At 44.1% G+C, this 21,019-nt stretch overlaps 1 protein-coding gene across 1 annotated transcript; it reads right to left on the bottom strand.

Moving 5' to 3' along the window:
* Positions 1-18,870: 18,870 nt before the first annotated feature.
* On the bottom strand, positions 18,871-19,863 carry LOC134405399 (olfactory receptor 14C36-like). The gene has a single exon (XM_063136644.1). The coding sequence runs from the start codon at positions 19,861-19,863 to the stop codon at positions 18,871-18,873; it is 993 nt and encodes a 330-aa protein (XP_062992714.1).
* Positions 19,864-21,019: the final 1,156 nt, after the last annotated feature.

Genomic DNA, 21,019 nt, shown 5'->3' with positions numbered 1-21,019 from the left:
CAGTAGTCTAGAAAAGGGAATTTCAGCAGGTGTCATTTGTATGCAGGCAGCACCTGGTGACATTCCCTCTTCATCACAACAGTAAAAGCTGCATTAGCCCTACCCTCTTTTGTATCTGGTCATGCTGGCCTGATCCAGATTGGGACCACAGTGTGGGCCTTGCTAGACCAGGCCGGCTGAGCTGGCCTGGAGGCGGGGCGCCGGTGTGCCGGCGTGCTAACTTTTATGCGTGCCGCCCAGCCTCCTAGATGGCCGACGCGCAGGGATGACAGAAGCCCTGCAGCGTCGGCCATTTTTTTGTTTTGTTTTAAAGGGGCCACGTGCTCCCCGAAGCCGCCGGAGAAAGTAAGTTTTTTTTTTACTTAAGCCCCCCATCCACCCTCCCTCGCCGTTCCCGTCATCGCCCTCCGCCCCCCTCGCCATCTCCTGTGTGTCGCCCCCTGCCCCCCTCGCCGTCCCCGTCGTCGCCCTCTGCCATCCCCTCGCTGTCTCCCATATGTCGCCCTCTGCCCCCCCTTGCCGTCTCCCGTGTGTCGCCCTCTGCCATCCCTCTCTCCTGCCGGTCTGGCCTTTCCTCCCCCATCTCCCCCCTGGGATCAACCCCCCCCCCCGGCGTGATGGGCACAGCGCTCGTATGAGCGCTGTGCCAAGTCCATGGCTTTTCGCAGCTACTCGTGAGTAAGCAAGTAGCCGCAAAAAGCCATGGACCTTCTTAGACATTCCGCAGCCCCGGCCTCAGGCATGCTAAGGTCATCTGGATGCACAGCAGGGAAACCAGGCCTCAAAGCGTGCTAAGGCCTCATCTAGCAAGGCCCCCAGTGTGTATGTGTGTCTGTGGTGTGGGGATGATGCTTAAATTTTCCATAATCCCTCAAATGCTAGGGTCCCAATATGTGCAGTAATGTGTAGTTTCACTTTAAGAGGTCATATTTCAGTACCTATCCTCATTAATGGGCTGGAAGAGTGCCAATAAAGTGAAGTTGAACCCTGGTGAGACAGAAGCCCTATGTGTGAGTGGTTCCTGAGTCTGTTAGATAGGCTCATTGCCTGTTCTGGATGGTATAGCACTCCCTCTGAAAAATAAGATTCATAGTTTGGGGGTACTCCTAGATCCATCATTCTTTCTGGAGGCACAAGTGGCAATGGCTTGGAGTGCCTCTTACCAGTTTTTGCTCACTTGTCAACTAAGCCCCCTTCTGTACAGGGATAGTTTGGTCACAGTAGTGCAAGCATTAGTAACCTCAAGGGTGGATTACTGCACTGCACTCTATCAGTGGGGCTACTCCGGAAGCTGGAGTTGTGCAAAATGCAGCAGCTCAGCTGTTGTTGGGAACTGCCTCTTTTCAGCATATAACTCCTTTACTGAGGCAACTACACTGGCTGCCTATTAGCTACCAAGCCAGGTTTAAGGTAATAATAATAATAATAATAATAATAATAATAATAATAATAATTCTTACCCGCCTCTCCCTTTGGATCGAGGTGGAGAACAACATTAGAACAGGGATAAATACATCTTAAAAATTCATGATTTTACATTAATCTGGGTAGGCCTGCCGAAAAGGCTAGTCTTTAAAGCTGCCTTAAAATCACACAGAGAGTTAATTTTATGAATCTCCTCCGGCAGGCCATTCCACAATCTGGGGGCGACAAGAAGAGGTCCTCTGGGAAACTGATGTCAGCCTAGTTTTAGCTGACTGAAGTAAGTTCACCCAAGAGGACCTGAGTGTGTGGGGCGGACGATATGGGAGAAGGCGATCCCGCAGGTAACCTGGACCCAAACCATTTAGGGCTTTAAAGGTAATGACCAACCCTTTGTACTTTGCCCGGAAACTAATTGGCAGCCAGTGGAGTGATTTTAATGTTGGAGTAATATGCTCACCCCTAGATTTACTGGTGACCAACCTGGCTGCCATGTTTTGAACTAGTTGAAGTTTCTGAACTAGGTACAATGGTAGCCCTATGTAGAGCGCATTGCAGAAGTCAAGCCTTGAGGTTACCAGTGCGTGCACTACTGTCTTTAGGTCTTCTGACTCTAAGAAGGGGTACAGCTGGCATATCAGTTGAAGCTGATAGTAGGCACTCCTAGCTGTTGCATCTATATGGGCTGTCATTTGGAGCGACGGATCCAGGAGCACCCCCAAACTGCGAACACAGTCTTTCAGGGGGAGTGTAGCCCTATCCAGAACTGGCTGACACACCTCCAAACCTAGGTCAGAGCCCTTGACAGCAAGCACCTCTGTCTTGTCTGGATTCAGCTTCAGTTTGTTTTTCCTCATCCAGCCCATTACTGCCTCCAAGCATTCATTCAGAGGAGACACACTATCCTTAGCTGATGCTGTTATTGAAGGCATAGAGAAATATATTTGGGTGTCATCAGCATACTGATAGCACCCCGCCCCATGCCTCCGGATGATCTCTCCCAGCGGTTTCATGTAGATGTTAAACAGCATTGGGGATAGGATGGCACCTTGTGGTATGCCATACAACAGCTCCTTTTATGAGGAGCAACTATTCCCAAGCATCACCATCTGGAATCTACTTGAGAGGTAGGACCGGAACCACTGGAGCACAGTGCCCCCGATTCCCAAACCCCTCAGGCGTTCCAGAAGGATACCATGGTCAATGGTATCGAAAACCACTGAAAGGTCCAAAAGTACCAGCAGGGACACACTCTTCCTGTCAATACTAATGTGGAGATCGTCCACTAAGGCGACCATAGCTGTCACAACTCTGTATCTTGCCCTAAAGCCAGTTTCAAATGGGTCTAGAAAATCTGTATCATTCAAGACTGCTTGGAGTTGGAGGGCAACTGCCCTCTCAATCACCTTGCCCAAAAATAGAAGATTTGATACCGGTCTGTAATTATTAAGGTCCAGGGGATCCAGGGAGGGCTTTTTTAGAAGCAGCCGTACCACTGCTTCTTTTAAACATGGTGGAAAACTCCCCTCCCTGAGAGATGCATTAATAATATGTTGTAGTTGTAGTCTAACTGCATCTCCTCCCTGGGCGACCAGCCAAGAAGGACAGGGATCAAGAGGACAAGTTGTCTTCCTTACTCTTTCTACTAGTGTACAAAGTCATTTTGGCACCAAGTTAAATATGGCTTTTTATCAAAGCTTTTGATGGCTAAATTCTCTATGGTTGCACATAGTTTCAATTGTTTATAGTTGTTTCTTTTGCTTTTTAAAAAATTCTGTTCATTTTAATTTGTTCAATTTGTTCAGCTGTGTATATTACTTATTGTTTATATCGTTCTGATTTTATCTATACACCACCCTGAGATCCCAGTTTTATAGAGTGAAATACAAATGATTTTTTAAAAATAATAATAACAAACAACTTGGAACCAGGATACTTGAGAGAGTGCCTCTTCATTACCAACCTGCCTGCTCACTGAGTTCATTGGAGAACATGATCCTGATGGTTCCATATGGACCTTTGGGCAGATTGGAGGTGACCAGGAGAAGAGCCTTTAGTGTGATGGCCCATTTTTTTTGGAACTCCCTGCCCCTGGAGGTCAGGAAAACACCAACACTATACTGCTAATCTTCTTTCTTTTTGCTGTTTTTTATTTGTCTGTTCACTGCTCTGGAATCTATTTTTAATATGGAGTGGTATATAAACATTGTAAATACTAATGATGATGATGATAATTTCATAACTAAAGATATAGGCAGAGTACATAATTGTTCTCTGTTATGGAATTCCTCTAAAAACTCTATAATACTGATAGCATTTTAGCTTCAGAGTGAAAATGAATGTGCTTGACCTAACTTTGGCAGCACTTGCTACCATACACTTTCATGGGGCTGATAAACCTTTAAAAATGTTTGAACCACTGCTAAGAACTTCACTAAACCAATGAAAAGCTCATCTCCTCAACAAGCTAGAAAGAGGTACAGTAGTACTTTTCACCAAATTTGGAAAGAAATGTGATACGCTGACATGCAGCTTGGAGAAAATAATACAAATATATCAATGTTCAGCATTTATAACTTGCTTTACTTGTAGCAACATGGATTGAACAATTATGGACTTCATCATCTACCCAGACATCTATATGTCTAATGATCAGATCCCCAACTATCACAAGCCCTTCACTCCCCAGAGGCACATCCTTGGGGCAAAGGTCAGGTAGCTTCTAAGGCAGTGGTTCTCAACCTGTGGGTTGGGACCCCTTTGGGGGTCGAACGACCCTTTCACAGGGGTTGCCTAAGACCATTGGAAAACACATATTTCCGATAGTCTTAGGAACCGAGACATTTCATTTATTTGAAATTAGAAATAAATATTTCACAATATATAATTACATATTGTTTTTGTGATCACTATGCTTTAATTATGTTCAATTTGTAACAATGAAAATACATCCTGCATATCAGATATTTACATTACTATTCATAACAGTAGCAAAATTACAGTTATGAAGTAGCAACGAAAATAATTTTATGGTTGGGGGTCACCACAACATGAGGAACTGTATTAAAGGGTCACGGCATTAGGAAGGTTGAGAACCACTGTTCTAAGGGATTATTTCCCTCTGTCTCGAATCCATTTTCCATCAATTTCCATTCAATATAAAATTCCTTAAAAGATTTATAATTATCTGAAAGTGACCATATCTGGGAAACCAAAACAGAGGACACCCAATGGGTTGGGTGGGAAAGCGGCTTTCCAGGGCCTCTGGAAAATGTGTCATTCCCCCCTGACACCTTAAAGACACGGAATGGAATGGAAGAGGGTAAAGCATGTCATTTCCACCCCCACTGCTCCAAATGGGGCCTTTAAGGGGCAGGGGCAGCAGGAAAGCATGCTTTCCAGGGGCTCCAGAAAGCACATCATTCCACCCTGTCATGCTAATGGCAGCCATTAGTGTGGAAAGGGGAAATGGCATGTTTACTGGAGGCCCCAGAAAGTGTGCTTTCCCCTCCTCTGCTCCAAATAAGGCCTTAGAGGACCCAATTGGAGGGGAAAGTGTGTCATTACCACCACCACCACCACCACCACCACCACCACCACCCTGCTCCAATCAGGTCATTTTCTATAATATCTGGGAAAGATACACTTTCCCCTTTATGGCCCTGATTGTAACAGTGTGTGTGTGCCATCCCCCACACCATGCTAATGGCAACCTTAAAGGGGAAAGTGTGTCATTCCAGGGCATTATAGAAAATTACAGAATACCACCACCCCTGACACCCAAGATAGAATAAAAACCAGGAAAAATCCTTGGCAATCCCCTGGCAAATCTCCACTATCATAGGGTAACTACTGAGAATGTCCAGTTTGTCATAAACACCTAACTAAACTTATACAAAGATGGAATACAGAGCAGAGTACTATAGGGGAAATCTAGCACAGAAAGGTGTTTCTTTAATGCTTTATTTTAACAAATGAAATACTAAACAGAAGATGAAACCATGGGTTGTCCAAACAGGAAGCCACATGTAGAAATATATTTCCTATCCCCACTAAAACCTGAGGCTTCTTGCAAACCAGAAAAGCCTCTCCACAGGACTGGAAAGCTTCCTGGACACTGTGGCATGTAGCTGGGTGCTGAGATGCAGTCAGAAAGCAAAAAGGATTCACCACAGAAATGAGCAGAAAGACCTTGCATAAGCAGAGTTCTGATATATGTGAAACAGAGGTTAAGAAATCATGCTAGAAGATTGTTATACTTTTTTGACAACTTCCATACAGCCTCTTGGATGTCCTTGTTCCTGAAGCAGTAAATGATGGGATTCAGTAGTGGAGGCAAAACTGTGTACAAAACAGCAGACAGCAAATCCATAGTTGTAGAAGAAAGTGCTGTAGGCCTCATGTAAGAAAACACAGCTGTGATAATAAATATAGAAATATAGAAAAGACAGTCAAGTGGGGAGTGCAGGTAGAGAAAGCTTTATATCTGCCTTGAACTGAGGGAATCCTCAGCACAGCAGAGAAGATATAGCCATAAGAAACAAAGATGAACCCACTACAAAATGAGTCTGCAATAATCCCAATGACCAAAATCAGGCCTTGGATAACTTTTGTATCGGTGCAAGAAATCTTTTGTAACTGAGGGACATCACAGAAATACCGGTCAATCCTGTTAGAGCTGCAGAAATTTAAACTAAAAGTAGTACAAGTTTGTAAGAATGCATGGATACAGTTACTTAGCCAGGAAGCAACTGCCATTTGGATGCAAGCCTCTCTGTTCATGATTAGGCTATATTGCAGAGGATGGCAGATGGCGACGTAACGGTCATAAGCCATGATAGTGAGCAAGGTAAGCTACAGTGACCAAACGTCCCGATTCGTCCGGACACACCTGGGAAACGGGGGGGGGGAATCTGAGTCCAGCTGGAAATACCTTCCCCCCTCCCTTTTGTCCAGCCCCAACAGAAGCCGGGGGAGCCTTAATAAACCCCAACTTACCAGGCCTAAATTTCCCTAGTGAGTGGTGGCGGCCATCTTGAATCTCACCTGAAATCACCCAAGATCTCGGCAGCTGGCTGGGAACTCAGTGAGACCCAGCCAGCAGCCGAGATCTCGCGTGAGTTTGGGCGAGATTCAAGATGGACACCGCAAGGGGTGGGTAGTGAGTGGGGTGAGTGCTTGGGGGCTGCGTGCATGCAGGAACTTCCAGCAATGCAGCCTCCACCCCCCCCAGTGCAGCAGCAGCAGGAGCAGCAACAGGAGGTAAGTGATTGAAGTTTGTGTGTTTGTGTGTGAGTGCATGGGGTCTTTGAGTGAATGCATGTGTGCATGCATGTTTTTTGAGTGAGTGATGCTGAGTGTGTGCATGCACGTGTGCTGGCAGTGTGAGTGTATTGATGTCTGAATGGGATGCCTGGTTGTTTGACTGAATGAATGCATGTGCATATTTGCAGTGGGGGTGGCTGTAGTTTTCTGTGAGTTTTCTTGCAACTGGTGTCATCTGGACTCTGGTCTTTTGTACTGCAGTTCATCTGGGTTCCATCTTTCATTAGTACTTTTCTGAGAAGACTTCTTGCATCTCTTTAGGGTTATGATGGTGTTTGCAAAAACCTGCATAGGAAATTAACTACAAAGAGGCGTGGATCGCTGGATGAAGAGCAATAACAAAACAATAACTATGTATATGAATCTGCATCTTTTTTTTTCTCCTTAAGATTTAGAGGCTAAATTTTTATTCTGCACATGTTCTTGGCTATTATTTATTTATTTATTTATTTATTTATAAAGCACCATCAATGTACATGGTGCTGTACAGAGTAAAACGGTAAATAGCAAGACCCTGCCGCATAGGCTTATATTCTAATAAAATCATAGTAAAACAATAAGGAGGGGAAGAGAATGCAAACAGGCACAAGGTAGGGTAAAACTAACAGTATAAAGTCCGGCTAGGCTGCCAAGGGCTAGTTAAAGCTGAGTGAAACTTTCAATCAGGGGGCTTTGGGGGTGGCAGCATTTCTTGTTCTTTAAACATACTTGCATGGCTGGCTAGAATAAAGAAAACTAAAGCAATTACTCTGAAAGTTACTGGTGCTCTTTGTGCAAAGCTTGACTGAGTAATTGCAATTGAAAAAGGCTAATAGTCAGGGGGCTTTACTTTCTATTCTTTGGACTGCAAGCAAAGGACACTCAGCTTTAGTTAGGCAAATGCTATGCTCTGTCTTGGTGTCTTGAAGGGGCTCTCCTTGTGCCTTACAAGGGTCTACCCAATGCGTGTAATTTTTGTCTACTCTCTGGTGGCTGCACTTTGAGACTATTTAATAGATTAGAGCGAAAACTAGGTTAATTTTAAAATTTAATTCAGGTTTGAGGTAGACTCTTCTTGCCGTTGGAGGCTCTATTTTTGAAGTTTTTCTGGTATGAACAGGTTGCTTATCAGGAAGCAACAGCTGGTTTGCAAACAGTGAAGCAAAACTTGCTTTGTCTTCTGAACTAGTAGCAAAGTCTAATAAAGAAAACATTGTGTTTGCAAACCAGCTGTTGCTACCTGATAAGCAACCTGTTCATACCAGAAAAACTTCAAAAATAGAGCCTCCAACGGCAAGAAGAGTCTACCTCAAACCTGAATTAAATTTAAAAATTAACCTAGTTTTCTCTCTAATCTATTAAGAGAGGCATTCAAGAGGCAGCTGGACAACCATCTGTCAGGGATGCTTTAGGGTGGATTCCTGCATTGAGCAGGGGGTTGGACTAGATGGCCTTGTAGGCCCCTTCCAACTCTGCTATTCTATGATTCTATGATTCCAAATAGTCTCAAAGTGCAGCCACCAGAGAGTAGACAAAGATTACACACATTGGGTAGTCCCTTGTAAGGCACAAAGAGAGCCCCTTCAAGACACCAAGGCCTTGAAAAACAATTCTAGCAATTCTAATTTTTGCAGTTCTAAAAAGCAGTTTCTAAAATCACAGTTCTAGCAAACATTTAGGCTAAGCAAAACATTTTGCATGCAATATTACTTCAAACACATTGGTGTTACCCAGCACAGGAAACAGAAAACAAGAAAGCATTCATACAGTGAACCTCTATGCTAACGTGTGTATGAACAGACACGTGTCTGCCCACATTCTTCACCAGATCTGTTACGTTATTATTATTTATTATTTATTTATATAGCACCATCAATGTACATGGTGCTGTACAGATAACACAGTAAATAGCAAGACCCTGCCACATAGGCTTACAACGTGATGTGCTCTCATTAGACCCTTGTACAAACTTGCACATGTTCTAATGAGACTTACACCCACTTCTAAGGAATCTTTTGACATTGGTAATAGAGCGTCTGTGGCGAAGTAAGGTGATTCTAACTCAAGAAACTTACAGCACTGAAGGGGATAACGCCACAATGGCACATTTATTGAGGTTGAAACAAATACAAAGGCACAAGCTAGTTTTGGGGAAATTAGCTGAGCAAGTAAAGGCTTAGAAGCAGTTTCAAGATTGAAAAATAGACCTTTTGAGACTTAAGAGCATACACACAGAGACAGCAGGGGAAAGAGTAGAGGGAATCTAATAATAATAATAATAATAATAATATACCTCTCCTTGGGCTGCAGCCCTTTCTTGTAGAGCAGAATTGTGGAGCATTGCCACTCTTGGTCTTAGGTGAAGAGGAAAGAAAAGCATGGAAGCTTGTTCTCGCAAGCTGGAATCTGTAGTAAACTCAAAAAGAAGCTAGCCTCTGTTTCCCCTCCCCCTTTAGGGGATCTTGGTATGATCTTGTTTAAAGGTCTACTTGCTATAGGAACAAAAGAGGGTGATTTGCGGATGATGGCTGTACTTGATGCAGCTTGGAGTTCAGCAACAGGGCTACATTAGCATGTGTATGACCAGGTAAAACTCTTGCCATCCAGAAGTCATATTCTGCTTGGTTTCCCCCCAGCTTTGTCTCTGGGGAAGGCATTTGAAGACGTCTATCAGGAAATGGTTACTGCTCGAAGTCTATAGGTGGGGTTTTGGGTCACTTAAAAATGGAGTCAGTACTGCTCACAGAAGCTACCTTGTAACAAGGCTAATAGTAGTTTATGCTCTTTCTGAATCATAGAATCATAGAATAGCAGAGTTGGAAGGGGCCTACAAGGCCATCGAGTCCAACCCCCTGCTCAATGCAGGAGTCCACCCTAAAGCATCCCTGACAGATGGTTGTCCAGCTGCCTCTTGAAGGCCTCTAGTGTGGGAGAGCCCACAACCTCCCTAGGTAACTGATTCCACCATCACACTGCTGTAACAGTTAGGAAGTTTTTCCTGATGTCCAGCCAGAATCTGGCTTCCTTTAACTTGAGCTTTGGAGGGCACCAGGTTGGGGAAGGGCTGCTCTAAACAAAAAAAGAAGTAGGTGGCTCTAAGTTGTTCGTCATCAGTTTTCCACAACCCCACAGTCACCTCTCCATATCCTATTCTCCATCCTGTCGTCATGGTTTATCTGCTTTGGCAGAATGAGAATTTCACTGGTACTTTCTGCCTCCTTAGGGAGGATGTGGCGTTAAGGCTGGCGAGCCTTAACTCCCAATTTCCCCGCTTTTTGGTGCTTGGTGGAAAAGTGTACGGCCTTAACGTTGTTTTATAAACCGTAGGTTTTTTGTTCATTGAATTAATAATTACATAGATTCATCCCTCCCTGGTTCTGCATGTGAAAGTGCTGGAATTAAGTCCTTATCTCAGGCCACTTGCCTGGCTTATGGGCAAGCCACTCCCCAAAGCAAGTAGTTGGGAAATCTGGCTCCTTCCTTATGTGACACTTTGTAAGTGTGGGGAGACTGCCCTACGACACCCCCGCCCACTGCCATAAGGGACAGCGAGTAGGTGAAGATAGGATGGGCTCCAAAGGCATACCATATCCTGGCACTGGAGCCACAAAGCCCCCGAGGAGCAGGTCCTCCGGCTATGCCAATCATTATAAAGGTGCCAGAGGGCTCACCGTCCCTATCTAATATAGCCAATTCCCACTGAAGGGCACCAAGCTTCGGCTTAGGTGCCCTTCCCCCCCCAACCCATTCTGAGAGACAAGTCCCCAATTTAACATTCTAACCACTACACCACACTGCCTTTCACTTATTTATTATTGGGGAGCAGCCTTATATGGATTCAGACCAATGGTCTACCCCATCCCTTATTATTAAGACTGAAATGCTGCAGCTTTCCATGGTCTCAAATGTCAGGGCAAAATAATAATAATAATAATAATAATAATAATAATAATAATAATAATAATAATACTTTTATTATTATTTAATATGGCTGTTCAGCTATTGGGAAGTATAAAAATACAATAAATAAGTGGATATAAATACAAATGCTTGGCTGAAATGAAACTAAAGTAGGGTTGGACTTGATGGCCTTATGGGCCCCTCCAACTCTATTATTCAATGAATTTAACCCATTATACCATAAGACTCTAAAGAGGGGCAGCAGGTCAACACTGAACAAATGGATGTTGCTGGATTAGTTCCCTCTCCCCCCGTCTGCTGGGCAGGCAGGGCTGCCCATGAAATGGTGGCACCCCCTCCCACACACAGAGCAGGCCCATCAGTTAAGGCCTGGATCCTTAACTGCAAGGCACGTTGAGCAAGGCACCCACGCCTGTGCTTTGAAAATGGAGATGGTAGCAACAAGAGAGGCTTCAAGAGGAAGCTGGCGGGAAGAGCAAGGATACACACACACACACACTGCTGATTCTCTGGGAGGCCAGAGGGCCTATTTTAGAGAGGCTGCCAAGAACGCCACCCTCATGTGAGAGAGCGTGTGCGCACGTGCGCACACACACACTGCTGACTCTCTGGGAGGCCGGAGGACCCATTCTAATCCCTCAGCCCAGGCACCGGGGCGGGGGGCACGCTCCCGCTTGGAGAGTGCAGGCAGGACCCAGCCTAGGCAAAGCCACGGTGTGCATGTAGACAGGAAGAGGGGACACAACAAAAAATATCCCCTGCGACCTCCGCTTCATGAGCAAAAGTGTGAAAGCAAGAGGTAAAAGGGACTGTGTCAAGCCGGGGAGGGCCCAGGCATAAAACAATGCTCTAGTGGACAGAGAGAAGTCCCGATCTGCAGCCCAACCCAGGCTGGAGTGAACCCCTGATGCAGTGAAGCTGGCACCCAGGGGAAGCCCCCCCCCCATCGTGGCAAAAAGCAGGCTGGGGCACATCCCAGGTGCAGGAAAGCCAACACCTATGGACACCAAATTGTTGGGGCAGGGATCCCGGCCTCTGAATTGAATGCTTTGCTCGTTCCGCTCCTCACACTCCAGTCCTGTAGGCTTGTTCTTCTAGAAGACACCAGACCTGCTTTTCCTTTAAACAGCCAAAATGGAAAGAGGCCGATACCTTGGGCAGGCTGCCTTTTATAGGCACAGCACTGCCCTACACCACATGGTCTGTGTTTCACGCCACAGCAGGTGTCTTCATTCTGCTCCTCCCCCTCGCAACAGCCAGCCTCCTCCCAAGCCTTTGGGCTGGGCGGATACTGGATTTCTCATAGTTTAAGACCAGTCGCTTAGGGTGATCATATGAAAAGGAGGACAGGGCTCCTGTATCTTTAACAGTTGCATAGAAAAGGGAATCTTAGCAGGTGTTATTTGTATGCATGTCATACCTGGTGAAATACTGTGACCAGATTTAAAAGAGGACAGGGCACCTGCAGCTTTAACTGTTGTGATGAAGAGGAAATTTCACCAGGTTCGCTGTATATACAAATGACACCTGCTGAAATTCCCTTTTCAATACAACTGTTAAAGATACATGAGCCCTGTCCTCCTTTTCATATGGTCACCCTACAGTCGCTAGAATTCCAAAATGTATTCCTATTTAAAAATTGCATCATGATAGCATAATAATCTCTGCATTGATCTTATCTCTCCTTCTAACATTTCATAGTCTTTTTGGAACTGAAATGCTGAGTGCCTAGAGGACACTTCTTTACTCTTATCCTTCCATCTACACAGAGGATGAACTTGAAGGATTCTACTTACCTCTCTTTTTTGCTTGGAAGATGAGAGTCCCAATATGCTTGAATATGGCCTTTAATAGAAATGTCAGTGCTATAAGAAGCAGAGTAAGGAAGAGGTTGCATCATCCATCTTTTCTATAGTGTTTCAGGGAATCACTCCTTGGGGAATATCACAGTCTCATAATGATGTGCATGGAGTAACTTACAGAACAAGTATTTCCAAAGGAGAGTTATGTTAAGTGTATAGGATTCTCTGTGTCTGTACTATGCCAAAGGTTGCAGATATAAGCCCAGTTTCAAAGTTTGCATGTCTAAAATGGACCATTCCCTGGAATATATTCATATTACATTTTTAACAATAAGATATTCTAAGAAAAATATTTTGAAACATAATATTAAAGTGAAATCATATCTGAAAATGGCACTTGTGTGTTACTCTCATCCATCACCATAGCTCTCTCATTACTGGTAACTTGGCCTTTTCTGGACAAGTCTATAAGATGATTATGTGCAAGCCAAGTTGTTGACATTTGATCAGAGACACTTTCATTTCTTTATTTCTCAGGCTATGAATGATGGGGCTCAGAAGTGGAGGTAAAGCTGCATACAAAACTCTGTGAATTCATACAGTGTGATATGTGAATTCACAGTTAGGGAGGACAAGGCCTTTCACCTCAAATAAGAAGATGCAGCTGTGGTAAGAAACAAAGAAAAATAACCAGGTGTGGAGTGCAGGTTGAAAAGGCTTTGAACTATTGAACACAGTGAAGAAATGTAACCATAGAAAACCAATACCCAAAAAATCACAATGAGCCTGCAGTAATACACAGTGGGACTGGAAAAAACATTGAGAGGGAGTCTTTTATTGATTGCTGTATCAGTTCAAGATAACATGAAAAACTATGGAATATCACAGAAAAAAATGGTTAAACAAGCAGTGGTTTTGTTAAGGCAACAGCTACAGATTTCTTGGCTTTGTGGAGCTTAAGCCAACATGATATGGGGGACTGTCTTCATCACCCCAGTTGGTGCTGCCTCCCTCTCAAACCCTGTGCTCTCCTTCTCCCAGGGCATCATCGGGTAATTGTGATGCCAAAAAGGAAGTGCAGGGTTTCTGGATGGCCGTCTAGGCACCAGATCCTCCCCCACCCTCTTCCTGGTGGAAGGCGACCAATCACTGGTCACCTTCCACCAGGCACTGCTCCCAGGCTGACCCCGGATTGGCCCCGGAGCAACATCACATGGTGGAAGCACTATTGATGTCACTCTATTTGAAAAATTTGGGGTAAATCTTGACTTTTTCAAATTGCAGCAGTGCAGAGAAGTGCTGTGGTGGCTGTGAAGCTGTGCTCGCATCGTCTAAGCAATGTGGCACTGATCCACAGCCACCACTGGGCTTTCCCCATGTATCGGGAGCCCCATGTCCTCAACTCTGGCTTTAAATGGCCATTGAATTTCCATGGTATGTTTTTTTTTTTAAAAAAAAGGAAAGATATAATTACATTGTTACCTACAGTATATGATGAATTGTATTATAAAAACTTAACTAATGGTAATTTCGATTCCATTTCAGGAATTGGGATTCTAAAATCTCATGGAGAACTTCCACTGATAGAGAAGGGTGTCCTCTGCAGTCAGTTCCCCTTAAAATGTAGTTAGTGAATAGTAAGCTCATCTCTACTTCACATCCTCATATGTAGAGCATGACTAAATGAGGATAGTTTCCCCACAACCATTTGTAATGAATGTACACAGAGTGTGAATGCAAGTCCAGTGTAAAATGTGAATGTACCCCAAGTGTGAGACATGATTATTGCATGTTAGTTTTCAACCATACAGAAAGCAAGAGCAAATATTGAGTTCCTTGTTTTCAATTTCTGCTTTCAGAGAGGTGGTGTGAAGTCCTGCTCCTCCTGCTCCTCACATCCATGCATTCCATCCAGAATGCAGGGGTGTGGGATTTTCCCATTTGCCCTATGCCTGTAATTTTCCTTACAACTGGAACAATTTTGGCAATTGGAGGAATGTAGGGTCTGATCCAGACCAGGACCATAGTGTGTGTGTGTGTGTGTGTGTGTGTGTGTGTGTGAAATGAGGCATATTTTCCCCCTAATCCCTCAAATGTTTATTCATTTATTTACTATTGCATTTATATCCCACCTTTTTTCCTCCAAAAAGACAGCGTACATAATCCTCCTCCTCCTCTCCATTTTATCCTCACAACAACAACCCAATGAAGTGGGCTGGGCTGAGAGTCTGTGACTGGCACAAATCACCCAGTCGGTTTCCATGGCTGAGTGGGGACTAGAACCCAGATCTCCCGATTCCCAGTCCAACACTTTAGCCACTACACCACACTGGCTCTCAATCTGTTGGGATCCCAATCTGTGTAGTAATGTGTAGTCTCAAATTGTGAGGTCAAATTTCATAACTAAATGTATAAGCTATGCACGTAGGTGCTCTCTGTAATGGAATTCTTCTGAAAACTCTGGAATCCTGGCGGCATTCTAGCTTCAGAGTGAAAATGAATGTGCCCAACATAACTTTGCCAGCAGTTGCTGCCATACACTTTCATGGGGCTGATAAACCTTAATAACTTTTGAACCACTGTGCAGAACTTCACCAAAACAATGAAAGGCACACCTCCTCAACAAGTTAGAATAACGTACACCAGTACTTTTCACCAAAATTTGAAATAAATATGATATGCTGAGCTGCAATTTGGGGTGGGGGGAATACAAATGTATCAATGTTCAGCATTTTTAACTTGCTGTAGCTTTGTCAACAATTGTAGACCTCATCAGGTAATTCATGAAATCCAGATCTACACCTTGTGTCAAATCATTATGATCTCATCATGGTAATGCTATGTTCCAATTGGATATTTATACTTCATCAGACATATAATGATATTTGTTACAGAATTTTGCAACAAATTTTTGCAACAAATTTTTGCAACAGAATTTTGCATATTTGTTGCAGAATTTTGGACTATGTGGAGTAAAAAAGCAAGTAATAACATGATGAAAGCGGTATATGGAATGTGGATTGTGCCCCAACAGTTATCAGTGTACTTCATGTAGATCTAGCCCAAGTTTCAAATTATTAGCTCAACAAGCATTATTCATATAAGCAGTAGAATTTTGAGGCTTATAATGGTGAAACCATTGTTTTAAAATTTATCTCATTGTGATTTACCTTCATAGAATCATAGAATCATAGAATCATAGAATAGCAGAGTTGGAAGGGGCCTACAAGGCCATCGAGTCCAACCCCCTGCTCAATGCAGGAATCCACCCTAAAGCATCCCTGACAGATGGTTGTCCAGCTGCCTCTTGAATGCCTCTAGTGTGGGAGAGCCCACAACCTCCCTAGGTAGCTGATTCCACTGTCGCACTGCTCTAACAGTCAGGAAGTTTTTCCTGATGTCCAGCCGGAATCTGGCTTCCTTTAACTTGAGCCCGTTATTCCGTGTCCTGCACTCTGGGAGAATCGAGAAGAGATCTTGGCCCTCCTCTGTGTGACAACCTTTTAAGTATTTGAAGAGTGCTATCATGTCTCCCCTCAATCTTCTCTTCTCCAGGCTAAACATGCCCAGTTCTTTCAGTCTCTCTTCATAGGGCTTTGTTTCTAGACCTCTGATCATCCTCGTTGCCCTCTTCTGAACACGCTCCAGCTTGTCTGCGTCCTTCTTGAATTGTGGAGCCCAGAACTGGACGCAATACTCTAGATGAGGCCTAACCAGGGCCGAATAGAGAGGAACCAGTACCTCACGTGATTTGGAAGCTATACTTCTATTAATGCAGCCCAAAATAGCATTTGCCTTTCTTGCAGCCATATCGCACTGTTGGCTCATATTCAGCTTGTGATCTACAACAATTCCAAGATCTTTCTCATTTGTAGTATTGCTGAGCCAAGTGTCCCCCATCTTGTAACTGTGCATTTGGTTTCTATTCCCCAAATGTAGAACTTGGCATTTATCCCTATTAAATTTCATTCTGTTGTTTTCAGCCCAGCACTCCAGCCTATCAAGATCACTTTGAAGTTTGTTTCTGTCTTCCAGGGTATTAGCTATCCCACCCAATTTGGTGTCATCTGCAAATTTGATCAGCGTTCCCTGCACCTCCTCGTCCAAATCATTAATAAAAATGTTGAAGAGCACTGGGCCCAGGACTGAGCCCTGCGGCACCCCACTCGTTGCCTCTCCCCAGTTTGAGAAGGTTCCATTGATAAGTACTCTTTGAGTCCGATTCTGTAGCCAACTGTGGATCCACCTAATAGTTGTTCCATCTAGCCCACTTTTAGCTAGTTTGTTAATCAGAATGTCATGTGGTACTTTGTCAAAAGCTTTGCTGAAGTCAAGATATATGACATCCACAGCATTCCCACAGTCCACAAGGGAGGTTATCCTATCAAAAAATGAGACCTTAACTAACAGCTCACTCCTGGGTCCCTTTAATTCAATGATTTAAACAGCCTGCCAGTTTAAGACTAGAGTTAAGTCTATTTCATGTTGGATCAAGCTCCACAAAGCCAGGAAATTGGAAGTTAAGGCTCATGCATTACAGTATACCAAGATACTTTATCATGTCTGGACACCAACAAAATTGCCATTTTGTAACTACTTTGGGTATCTTGACTTTACCTACAAGCATTAATTTGCCTTCCTCTGGCCTGCCTCCATTTGTCTGACCATCAAGTATTTGTTATGTTCCTGGCTTTTGTGCAGATTTTGTTTCATGTTCTAAAAGGCTGAAACACTTAGTTGCTGGCAGTAAGAGACTTAAGCACACTATGCTGTTAATTTTGGCATTTTGGTCATGTCCCTTTTGTCTTTGCCTTTTGCTTTTGGTCCCACCCAGCTGTGGAAAACAGTCCCCACAAGCTTCTCTGAAATATAAATTGACTGTCAGGCGGAAAGAGGTCTAATACCTCTGATATAGTGTCAGTCCCAAGGGCATTGTGGGGCAGGGGAGATGGCTAGCACCATAGGCTGACCATGAGGGCAGCCATCTATATTCTCCCCAGTGCCCTCAGGAACTATAGCATTGTTCTTATGGGACATTCTGTTACAGGAAAATGCCAGGCTGCTGCATTGCTGCAGGCAGCTAAGCTACTGCTTAAAATGGCAGACAGGGCTTTTGTTTCAGTTAATACAAGATGATACTGTCAACTACCTCATAAAATGGAAAGAAACTGAGAGTTCATCTACACCAAGCAGAATATTCCACAATGAAAGTTGTATATGAAAGGCAAGAGCCACACTACTGCTTTATAGCGGTATTGAAGTGCACTGCAGGATCTACACTACTGCTTTATAGTGGTACAGATATGCACTGACAACTGTTGGGGCCCATGACACATCTTCACCAGAAAGTATATGGTATGTGTCAATGGGCCCCAACAGTTGTCAATGCGCTTCAATACTGCTATAAAGCAGTAGTGTGGCTCCTGGCTTTTATATACCACTTTCATACTGCTTTCATAGTGGAGTATCCTCCTTGGTGTAGATGAGCCCTAAAAAAACAACATATGGAGTGCTGGGGGGAAAAAAGCTGGTCTAAAATGTTCACCTAGTACTAAAAAAAAAAGGCAAGGAAAGTATCCAGGTGCCAACAAGATCAAACACACACTGAGGGCCTTGCTAGACGTGCCGGATAAGCTGGCAGGGAGGCTGGGCGACGGCATGCTACCTTTAGTGCGCACCGCCTCCTCCTCCTAGACGGCCAACGTGGAGGGGCTGCAGAAGCCCTGTAGCGTCGGCCATTTTTGTTTTTAATTTAAAGGGGCCATGTGTGCCCCAAAGCCACCGGACAAGGTAAGTGCCTTTTTTTAAAAAATTAAGCCCGCCCTCCCCATCCCTGATGGCTGTGCCCGCCCACCCTCCCTGTCCCCAATGCCATCCCGGTGCCTGGCCTTCTCCCCCCTCTCCTTCCCCCCCCCAGGATCCCCCCCTGTATGAGCGCTGTGCCCAGTCCGTGGCTTTTCCCGGCTACTCGCTTATGGCGCGTTAAGGGAGGTCTCAGCGCGGCCTGACCCCGGATTCCCCTGTGCGTCATCTGGATGCACAGGAGGGAAACCGGGCCTCACACCACGCTAAGACCTCGTCTAGCAATGCCCTGAAACTCTAACATCTCAACCTAATATTTAAAGGCAAGCAAAGATGAAACCAGATGAACCTTCCACCCAGGAGAGCAAGTTCCAAAGTCTGGTCACCAACACAAAGAAAGCCTTCTCTTGTGTGCTTGCTCACCTTTTCCAAAATAGCAATGGGGCATGGAAGTGGGCCTCCAATGAAGGTATAAGAATTTGGATACACTCACTTCATATTGATTGTTCTACTATGTATCAAACACACCCTTCAATTTCCATTAATCGAGGGCTTTCTATAAATAGATGTGGCCAGTTGGCAGGAGAAATTGTGGGGGGTGTCTGTGGTTTCCGCCGGCTCAAGATTTTCTGTTTCCTGGTTGTGTAAGTTTCCACAAAATTATGCATCCATGCTTTCCTTTGTTATGCTTCTTCCAGGATCTGGAACAGAATTTCCACAACACTGCTTTGATCTCCTTGTTCCGCATGCTATAAATTATTGGATTCATCACTGGGGGTAGAATGCAGTAAGCCATGGATACAGCACTGTCCAGGCCTGCCAGGGAGCTGGACATTGGCTTTAGATTGGCAGATATGCCCGTGAAAAGAAATAAGGAAACAACAATTAGGTGAGGGATGCAAGTCGAGAAGGCTTTCTCTCTTCCCTGTGCAGATGGGATTCTGAATACCGTTTTGAAGATCTCTACATAAGACATAAGTATGTAACCAAAGCAGCTCAGTCCTAAACATGCACTAAAGCAAAGAGCTACAACTTCAATAAGGTACATGTCAGAGCAGGAGAGCTTGAGTAATTGGGGTATCTCACAGAAGAACTGATTGATGGTGTTGGAGCAGAAAGGGAGTGCAAATGTGGCTCCAGTGTGTATTGCTGCATAGAGAAGGCCACTGATCCATGTGATAGCTGCCATTTGAATACATGCTTCCTTATTCACTATCATCTCATAATGTAAGGGGTCACAAATGGCAACGTGTCGGTCATATGCCATGACCGTGAGAAGGAAAAAATCTGATGCCATGAAGAAAAACAGGAAGAAGACTTGAGTGATGCATTCTGAATAAGATATCAACCTTGTGTTCAGGAAGGAGTTAGCCATGGCTTTAAGTGTTGTGACTGAGATGTATCCAAGGTCCATAACTGACAAATTCCCCAAAAAGAAATACATGGGGCTGTGAAGACTGGAATCTGTGACCACAGCTGTGAGGATGAGAATGTTTCCTATAAATGCTGTCATATAAATCAGTAGAAAGATCACAAAATATACGAGTTGTATCCCCCGAACTTCAGAGAATCCCAACAGTATGAATTCATTAATGGTGCTTTCGTTGGACATTGTGTCCTTAAAACATTTTCCCTACATAAAAATAGATTGGGATCAGTAATTCAGAATAGAAAGGTGAAATGGCCTCACTCTTACTCACATACTCTCTACATTTAAAAACAACAACAACAACAACAACAACAACAACAACAACAACACATTTTCAATCCAGGGAAAAGGATAAGCACTTTCTCTACCTTCCAAATTTATTTCGTCTCCCTTAATGTTAAATCTCAGAGGCACACAATAAGATTGATTGGCAGTAAGTTTGGAGCAGATAAGAAGAAACAGTATTTAACAAAATGCATAATTATTTTCTTAAATTCATTTCATTGATATGTAGTGATAGGCACTAGCCTAGAGGTGTGGGGAATACGTAGCCATCCAGGTGTTGTGGGACTCTACTTCCCATCACCCCCCAGCCAGCAAGCACAAAGATTAAGTATGATGGGAGTTGAAGTCCAGCAACATCTGGAGTACCACAGGTTCCTCACCGCTAGCTTAGACAAAGCCAGCTCCAGAGGCAGTAGACATTTGAATAGCTAGTGCTCAGGTCACACAGAGGAGGGACAGGATCTCTTCTCGATCATCCCAGAGTGCAGGACATGGAATAATGGGCTCAAGTTGCCAGATTCTGGCTGGACATCAGGAAAAAAACTCCCTGACTGTTAGAGCAGTATGACAATGGAACCAATTGCCTAGGGAGATTGTGGGCTCTCCCACATTGGAAGCATTCAAGACACAGCTGGATAGCCTTCTGTCAGGGATGTTTTAAGGTGGATTCCTGCATTGAGCAGGAGGTTGGATCTGATGACCTTATAGACCCCTTCCAACTCAACTATTCTATGTTTCTATGAAATAGGGAATGTATGTTTTCTTCATGTGTTATTATGCAAGTTTCCCAGAAGCCTCTGGCTCCTGCCAAGTGGGTTCTATTGGATACAAAATGCAGATGAACCCTTGGCCTTGTACAAAATGGCTCTTGTTATGTGTTTTTGTTGTTTTACTTTCTTTAGCAACACGAACATAAGAATACTAATCATTCACATCATTTTTAACAATTTAGTTGAGTGTCTTGAATCCATACTAGTAATTCTTTGTTCAGTTGGAGCATTTCTAAGTCAATGGATTGGTTTAGATATCTGTGCTGATGTCCTTGAAAGGAGAA

Source organism: Elgaria multicarinata, chromosome 11, assembly GCF_023053635.1.
Source record: "Elgaria multicarinata webbii isolate HBS135686 ecotype San Diego chromosome 11, rElgMul1.1.pri, whole genome shotgun sequence".
NCBI lineage: Eukaryota > Metazoa > Chordata > Lepidosauria > Squamata > Anguidae > Elgaria > Elgaria multicarinata.
The sequence above is the reverse complement of the archived record's forward strand: the minus strand, read 5'-3'. Positions and strand labels throughout refer to the sequence as shown.